Raw genomic sequence first — 9308 nt, forward strand, 5'->3', positions numbered from 1 at the left:
GGAGGTAATTGGGCGATGGAAGGAACACTTTGAGGAACTCCTAAATCCCACTAACACACCCTCTATAGTGGAGGCAGAGCTGTTTGTAACTTTTATGGACAGGATATCGAGGCATAGTTGGGGTGGGGAGGAGTTGCAGTTCGGTGTCCTGGAGATCTCATCGCTGCTTTTTGCGGATGATGTGGTCCTGATGGCATCAACGGTCTGTGACCTTCAGCACTCACTTGACCGGTTCGCATCCGAGTGCGAAGCGGTTGGGATGAGGATTAGCACCTCTAAATCTGAGGCCATGGTTCTCAACCGATGGAGTGCCTTCTCCAGGTAGGGAATGAGGCGTTACCCCAAGTAAAGGAGTTCAAGTATCTCGGGTCTTGTTCGCAAGTGAGGGGACAATGGAGCGAGGGATCCGCTTATCTGTATCGGGTGGTCTGGGCAGCCGCTCCAGCAGGGGACCCCAAACTTCCCTTTCCTGAGGCACTTTTGCCAGCTCTGACTGGGGGATCCCGAGGCGTTCCCAGGCCAGTGTCGAAATATAATCTCTCCACCTACTCCGAGTTCCTCACAGATGGCTGAGCTTCTCACCCTATCCCTAAGGGAGAAGCCAGCCGCCATTCTGAGAAAACCCATTCACCCGACCCAATTTGCATTAAATAAAATGAAATTGAGATCCGTTGCCAAAAAATGTACCTGACAACAAACAGATCTGTTCCTGAAAAGTACAGTGGATTTTTTGAAAACAGATCCTTGCCAATTCGGGTCCAGAAGTCCCTTTCAGTACCGAAAGAATAAACATAAAAATTGTGCTGCCACAGGCAACGCCATCATTATCCTATGACAAGAAATAGCCTAGTGCAGCAAAGTAGTCTAGTTACTTTGTTAAATGTTCTTAAAAATAACTTACATTATAAAAGTTTTCAATGTGTAGTAAATGTAGTCAGTTGCAAAACAATGTGTCCAATTTAGCCTTGGACCAGACTGCATGCATAGGCTACTTCTAAACATTCACCCACTATATCCTAAAAATATTTCTTAAATAATCATAAGAGGCAAAGAGAAGTGTGTGGCTATAGACAGATCTGCTGGCGGCCTGTTGTGGGTGAGCTGATGAAACCACACGCACGTGGCTGCCACATCCACACTTTCCTCAGCTATGCCTGCTCAACATAGCTATACCACACACTCTTATGGTTCGTTTGAAGGTTTGCACGCTAAATATAGCCTAGATAGCTACTGTATGATTGTTTAATATTTATACAGTTATTAGAAAAGTGTATGGCAATAACAGAATAATTCCTAAAGCCAGGTAACCTATTTTTTATTAACTCTAGTTGGAAGAGGTTATATTTCCTTCATTTTAATTAAGATAAATATTGAACTTCTAGATTAGACTGTTGACCTGGCTTAATTAGCCCCCAGAAAATACAAATAATTATGCTTAAAATGTAAGATACTGTAATAATATAATGTAAAAGAATGACAGTAAAATACAGTTTGGAATTTGCACTGCAGGTTTTACAAGAACAGTGTAAACACTTTCCTTTAGAATATACCATGATAAGTACAAATCAAAAGTGTACTTCACATTTAATGAGAACTGTGTAAACAGTTGCCCTGTGGAAACTCAAATAGCCCTATCCATGTTGTGTAGGTTAAGAATAATGAGAAAGAGGAATTAAATCATTGGAAAAAATGCACTGCGAGTTTAACATAAACAGTAAAGTTGTTTGCCCAATAAATAACGTTAGACCTGTGCTATTATTTTGAACAAAAAATGATTTTCCTTAAACCGGTCAGACTGAGTGGACTACGGATGAGGTGTAGGCTAGCCATGCTTGTAAGAGTGGTTCATTTTCAGTTGGTGTGCATCTAATGAGAGGAATATAAAATCCCTGTTAGTCAATAATACAAAACATTTTACATTGACTATGTATCAAAATGTATTTCACCTTTTACTCTGAAATGTATTTAGAAATGTATAAAGACATTTAACTTTATTCTAAATACATTTCGGGTATCAAAATGTATTTCCCCTTTTATCCTAAAATGTATTTGAAAATGTATGAATACAGTTTTGTCCAAATGTATTTCACCATAACAATATGTATTTTGTATAGAAAATACATTACAAAATGTATTTTGAAGCCAATATTAAAAAGCATTTTTCAGATCCTGTGAAATTAAAAAGATGAAATGTAATTACCAATGTATTGATTATATCACTTTTAGGTGTTGAAACACTTTTTATATTTATACATTACCAAAATACCTGTCATCTTATGGTCCCAAATATATTCAAACTTACTATAGCAAACTTGGTAAGGCCACACTTGCACCTCCAAAAGATGCAATGCTGTTTGGAGTTGTGGTTAGGGTGCTGGACTGGGGAGAATATTGTTGCAGTTTCGAAACATTAGGACGAATGCTACTGTATATGCAGCAGCTGGGGATTCTATAGCTAAAGAGCCCTCAGGCTTTTCCCATTCATTCTATATGGTAGTGCTAAACCACTGCAGATGCAATATATGCATGGACTGTTGCACATTTTACGCAAGAGTTGGGGAAGAGAAGAGCGAACTTCCGTGCTTCAACTGAAATACAGCAAACCTTAACAAACACCCGCGAACAACTCACCTGAGCCTGATGGACTTTTTCAGATACGTGAATTTCTTTTATTTCTTGACGTTTGTGGATACACTGAATGTATAAGCTGTCAAACTGTTGTGAGCATTGAAGCAAAATGTTGAATGTCTGTAGCATAAGCTGAAACTGAAAGTTGCAAGTAGAAAACAGGAAATCTTATTTAGGCTGTGTCTAGGGAACAAGAGCAGACTGAGCTTGTGTGTCAGATTACAGGAAACAGAGGGGAGCATATTAACAACGCACATATTCTGGGCAGGGCTGAATTAAGAATAGACAAGACAGAAACCACAATGGGCAAGATGACGTTTGTGCTGCATTTACACATATAAGGTATAGAACATAAACTGGACCAATGGCACACATGCTTGGCTACCTCAACCCCCCACTTTTAGGAGTGTTTGATGTATAAATAATGCTGATGTGACTGTTGATCTTCAGACATTTTGCGGCGACACTCTGTCTCCAAAAGCTTTTGTAATAAACGGAATATACAGTACGGTAATTGACCTGACTCCTGGTGTGTTATTCTCCTTTCCAACAAACCAACTTGGGGAAGTGTTAGACTTCAACACATTACATGTAAGTTTTGTTAGAACCTTATGTACAGTCATTTGCTGCCATTTGCTTTGTTGTTTAGTCGTTTGTGGGATTTTATTTATTAAAAGCCAAAACAGACCGCATTCCGCCTGCGCCTGGTTCCTTACTCCCGCAACACCGCAATCTACTGACATACAGAATAGCTTGAAAGCTATATTTCATAAAGTTAATTATATTTCATCAGAATCTGAAAGAGCTATATTTTCGAGTATGTCTCACAACAAACTAGGAATTTGTCCAGGTCCATTGGTGCCGTAATTTTGTACAAAAGAAGTAAAAACAAATAAGAATAGTGGACTGAGCATTAATAAATTACGGAAAAATATACTACAAAATATGTAAGGTGCAAGAATTGTCCAGTTGATGTGTATGTGGGAAGGATTAACGGTTTGTCCAGTTGAGGTTGTGTGTATATTTGGGGATTGATTATAGATTTGTCTAGTTGAGGGTTGTGTGTCTATATTATAAATTGTACTGAATTATTAGTACTTTAGCCTGAAATGTATCTTTCAAATAATGAAATGATAAATAGTGTTTACTATTTGCTTCATCATTTAGGTCAACACATGTCACGCAGGCCTTCAGTGTTTTTCCCTGGGACGGTCCTAGTTAGCTTTTGGAGAGGCATGTTAGGTTACCTTGTACAAAGTCCCCCGGATGCTGCCAAGAGGATCAAAGACCACCCATCTATGCAGGACAAGTCTACTCCTGTGAAGGAAGAAGTTGTCAGGAAGAATGCCATCAGCGTTGTCTTACAAAGAGGGGTGAATGTGTCAGATAAAGTTGAGGTGTTGTGTGAGTACATACTGCAGTTTTGGAAGTACGGAGGCAAGTCCTTCAGGTGGCTGCAGGGAAAGGATGTTGGATACACTATGTACGTCATCAAAAATGTGGAACAGAGGCAGGCCAATTCAGCAGAGGGGAGCAGCAAAGACAGATTGCAGTCCTTTTTGGAATACGCCATGAGCTTCAGAGATATTGAGGACCTTTTAAAGTTTCAGTCTCAGAAAACAACTACTCCTAGATTGTGACAATCTGGTTGGCTTTGGTATTTGGGGCAAAAGTACATGGGGAGAAATATGGGAGAGCACAGCTGGTGGGTATGCTATCTTCATTATGTCAAGGAAATGTAGTACAGTTTTAAAAATGCACAAATGGCAGCAAATGAAAAAAGAGTAATTGTGATCAACCGTTACATCACCAGCCTCTACTGCAACTCCTTACCCCCAAGGTATGTCAAAAGTAAACTGAATGATTGCTTGTGGCATCATTTTTGGTTTTCATTATGTTTTCTTGCATAGGAATGGATTATGAAAATGCCTTGGAGACAGCTATGCTGAGTATTTCACCTTCCAAAATCCAGACCATGCTCTGAGTTAAACATGCTTTCTATGTATTTTTAAACACATAACCATTTTACTGAGTTTCCATTTGAGTTAGGAATGTAAGGATTATTCAACAAATAGTTGTGCTACATTTGTGAGGAACTATTGTCACTTATTTTCTAGCTATTTTGACTACTACATTAACTATTGTGTATCGTTGCTACTTTAGGCAAATTACTTCAAATCTACTCATTGTAAATGGTAATGTAACTGCTTGCAACCAAGATCATGTGTGTGTATGTCAAACTTTATTTCAGATTCACCACTATTCACTGAATTATTCTGCCAAACAATATAACTTGGTTATTATTTTGGCCTTGTTCTGGCTTTGTTCTGGCTATGTTCTGACCATGTTCCTAATTGTTATTTTGCTTGTGTTCTACTAACAAAATCAAAAGGACATGTTCATGACAACATGTCCATCAAAACCTCCGTCTCCATGAGGGTAAGTGTTCATTTGAGTTCCCTTTTTGCATGTCCTCTGAATTTCCGTGCATGCGCATGTATGATATATTTAGTCTATAAGGTCATTCAGTTGTGTATTTGTGAAATAAGTGTACTATAAGTAAGTAATCACTGTAGTCTACATGTTGATTTTTTACCTTTTGGAAATAATTCACTGGAACAGCTCTCAACAGCAGAAGGTCTGGATGAAGATGGAGCTGGAAGCCATGGGACTGTGGCCGGGAAGTCCACCTGTGAGGCACCTTACTAACTCTGTCTCTTTGTGGCGTCTACCACCTCAGCCTGAGCTCATTGAGACTGCCTGTGGGCTTCCATCCCCCAAATATTTCCAGCTACATCCATTCTTCATCTGGAAACCAGAGAATGACAGCATCATGGGAAGGCTGAGAAACAATTATGTTCTCCCATGTCTTCACAGTTGTTCTCGAACCACAGATAACTTCATCAGGTGTAGGAAGGCCTCGAGTGGTTGTTGGCATTGTCAATCAATATTACTTGTTTGCATCTCGGCTTTGCTGCAAAGCATGCAAAAGGAATTGGTTTGCTGACAATCCTCTGTGGCTGGCAAAGCTCCCTAAAAGGTATATCAACATGTTGCCAGCCCTCCTTACCTACAAGAAAGCGATCTGTAAATCTGTGGTAGATGAATTAAGACGCACTGCAAAATCCCCAAATGACATGGCCAATCAGCTGATGGAGATGATGCACCTAAAGTATGAAAGAGCAAACCTGGCCTGCCTGCTAAGTGTGCAGAACATCAAGGATGCTGAGGCAGGGTTGTATGGTCAGAGCACCATCAGCAAATACTTGAGGAGGGACAGTACACCTGCTGCATTTGGGGGATATGAAGACACAGACGGCTGGTGTGGAATGTCTGTGTCGTCATATTACCTTACAGACTGTCTTCTGCAGGAGTTTCGGAGGCAGGAGCCATCAATCACGCAGCTCTTACAGGGCACATTTGGACAGGTGTTGAGATCCGACCACACCCGGAAGATTGCCAGGAAAGTCACTCTTACATCAGGCACAATGTCATCTTATGCTGTGATGAACTGGATGATCATCTCTTGGGTGATGGTGCAGTCCGAGAGTGAAAGGTCTTTGGAGCCCATGTATGAAGGTCTGGCCACACGCTACACTGCTGCTGGAATTGAAAAGGCCAATTACCATTGGGTGGACAGGTATTTATTATATAATTTGTTTAAAAATTGTAGAAGCCTTTTCAGCTTACATATGTTATTTAATGATATTAATAATTTCATTTAAATCTCAAATAGGGAAGAAAATTCATTATATATTTAATCATGTAACTTTTTTTTAATCCTCTTCTATTTCTGGACATTGTTATGTTTCTTTGTACATAGGGACTGCTGTGCAGCCTTCAGGGTCCAGAATTCTCATCCAGCTGAGCACCTTTTGAGGGAAGCCTGGAGGACTACAGAGGCTACTGTTGCAGAGGTGACATCCGGGGACTTGACCAACATCTGTGCTTCGAGGTCAAAGTTTAATGAGTTCATCTCTGTAAAGCTGGACTTGTTCCACTGTATGAGACGATTCTGCCGGGAGTGTGTCTCAGAGCATCATTCCTTATACAGCTCTTTCTGTCAGTTCCTCTCGGCTGCCTTCACAATTGTGGATCAGCAGGATCTGAAGAGACTGAAGGAGGCCTATGTCTTCTGTGGGATCGTGCCAGCAAATCCAACAAAGCAGCATATCCGGGAGCACTGCAGGACAAAGATCCCTCAGCCACAAGAGCTTGTGAAGAGAGTGGAAGAAGTTCTCCTTCACTTCCACCTGTTAAAAGATGTAAATGACATCCCTCTCTTCAAACCGTCCATGCTGAAAGCCTGGAGGATCCAGCGAGTCCACATGCTGAGGGGCTGTCTCAGTGACCCAGAACGGGAGGATGGGATTCTGTACAGATACGGTGGCACGCTGCAACTCAACCATGTCCAGGGTGAAGGGGCATCTGTGCCCGTGTGGATTCCAATCAGAGGCACTTCACAGCAAGAGGGCTACCACTTCCACCAGGCTCAGTGGGTGACTGGGAACAAAGTCTCCCCAGAGTTATTTCAGGCCCAGGGTATGACTGGTGTGGCACGCTGGAATTTCCAGAGATTGGTGGATCTCAAACAGCCGGGTGTGGTTTTGCCTGCAGTGTTTGACCCACTACTGATCACAGACTTGAACATGGCCTCTGTGAATGTGACGGGGAGCGCCAAATATCCAGCACTACAAGTCTCCAACAGGGACACGGGAGAGAGGTTTGGACTCGAGTACGTTGAGCAAGGGTGCCGTGCTGTTCCTCTCGACTGGGAAAAGCACAGATCTCAGAAGAGGACAGACATGTCCGTATTCCTGACCCCTCTCCCTGTTGAGAAATGTCAACCCTCAGCAACACAGCTGCCGCCGACTGTCAGATTTCCTGATTCTGCAGCTCCTGCTACTGAGGCTTTAAAGAGAGAAAGCACTGAGGAGCCCCAGATGGACATAGGTAATTCAGAATAATACCACAAACATAGGCATATCTCTCTCACACTAACTCAGTCACACGCACCTAAATATGCTTGCAGACACATGCATTCTGCATAATTACTTTCACTGAAGAACTGTTCCTCTCTTTCAGATCTGCCCTGCACACCTCCACTGCCTATGACCGCCTCACCAAGAAGTGCACGCACGGGGCCTATCAAGACTGGTGGCCGGGTCTTTGTGTTGGACCACAATCGGTGGCCTGGCCCAATGAGGGTGGCTATTGATGGTCTGCTTGCCAGGCATCATGGACAGAAGGACATGCTGAAACTGGTGGACTTTGACTATGCTTCCATGGTGCAAAGTTCATGTGCAGACCCCAACAGCCTGCTTCACCCAACCACCAAACACCACATTGGAAGGTATATTAAACACCTGGCCAAATTAAAAAACACCAGTTCCTCCCTTAACACCAGTCCTGAAAAGCTCTTGGAGACCCAACAACTGTGGCAGCACTTAACCATGGGAAGTGACACAACCTGTGTCCCTGTAACAGCACTCCCACCTGCAGTTGTGAACCCACCCGCACTGCCCACACAAAATGCTCCTCTTACTGAAGCTGCCATAGAGAAAATTGTTTTGGGACTGATGGAAAAGCAGCAACAGTCAGAGCAACAACAGCAGCAAAAGAAAAAAATGACAAAAACCTGCCTTTCATGTGGCCAACCCAAGTCCCGTTACATGAATGATGGCTCCTCAATTCATTATTTTTATCAGAGTGGGCATGTTAGGTACTTCTACTGCTCCACAAAAGTATTTAAAACATATGGAGCAGAGGGCCTCACAAACCCCAAAATGTCTTTTGAGGATTTCATGTCAACACCCTTCTTTCAACAAGAACTTGAATCCATAAAACAGAAAGTGGAACAACAGAAGGACAAACAAAAGAGGAAGTCAGCAGATGTGGTACCCTCTGGCCGTTTGTGCAGGTTCTGCCATTTGGAACTAAAACAGGGCCCTAATAGTCCTCACATTCACACAGGGTTCCCCGGAGTGGCAGGGAAATATATTTATTGTCCTGCCAAGGTGTTCTCCCTCTACCAGGCCAAGGGTATGGAGAAAGAAATGACCTGGAAGGAGTTCCAGGCATCTGCTTTTTATCAGGATGAAAAGAAAAGATGGATGGATGAAAAGAGGAAATGTTGATTTACACACACACACGCATCCACACACACACACACACACACACACACAAACAAACAAAATGGCCATAATCTTTTAATAAAACAATTTTGAAGTTCAATACAATTCTCTTGCCTTTAATTTATGTTTACATATTGAACATACTGTACATGAAGTCAGACAGGGTTGCTTATAATTACATTGTGGCACAAGGTACATGAAAAATCAACTGACAGAAAAGTTTGGTTTGTGTAACCCCAAATCTAAGTTAAGATTGGCAAGGAGGTCAAAGGCTGGTCTGTGCATTCAAGTCGACTGCAGGGCTGAAGAAGGTTTTTACCAGGTCATCGGATGAAGTACTTTTGTTTCCTCAACAGGTAGGGCTGATAAGTGAGAATAATCCACTGCAATATTTAACTGAAGAGGAAAATCTTATGGTAGAATATGTGCAGTACATGAATGTGTTAATTATTTTGAAAGGTGTTATCTTTAAATTAATTTCACATCAGCATAAATGAATGAAGTAATTTGGTCTTTAAAATAACACTTTCACAAATGCAGAAAATC

General features: G+C 41.8%; 1 protein-coding gene across 1 annotated transcript; it reads left to right on the top strand.

Moving 5' to 3' along the window:
• The first annotated feature begins 5985 nt into the window (after positions 1-5985).
• On the top strand, positions 5986-8799 carry LOC114838525. Its single transcript, XM_029118919.2, has 3 exons — positions 5986-6268; positions 6452-7581; positions 7714-8799. Exons 1-3 carry the CDS (start codon positions 6117-6119, stop codon positions 8763-8765), a joined length of 2334 nt encoding a protein of 777 aa, XP_028974752.2. The 5' UTR covers positions 5986-6116; the 3' UTR covers positions 8766-8799.
• The last annotated feature ends 509 nt before the right edge of the window (positions 8800-9308 follow it).

Source organism: Esox lucius, chromosome 5, assembly GCF_011004845.1.
Source record: "Esox lucius isolate fEsoLuc1 chromosome 5, fEsoLuc1.pri, whole genome shotgun sequence".
NCBI lineage: Eukaryota > Metazoa > Chordata > Actinopteri > Esociformes > Esocidae > Esox > Esox lucius.

Excerpts from the sequence above, each read along its gene's own strand:
- LOC114838525 (XM_029118919.2), top strand. The coding sequence starts at position 6,117 with ATGTCATCTTATGCTGTGATGAACTGGATGATCATCTCTTGGGTGATG. Across the intron at positions 6,269-6,451 it reads AATTACCATTGGGTGGACAG|GGACTGCTGTGCAGCCTTCA; the intron begins GTATTTATTATA and ends CTTTGTACATAG. Across the intron at positions 7,582-7,713 it reads GGAGCCCCAGATGGACATAG|ATCTGCCCTGCACACCTCCA; the intron begins GTAATTCAGAAT and ends CCTCTCTTTCAG.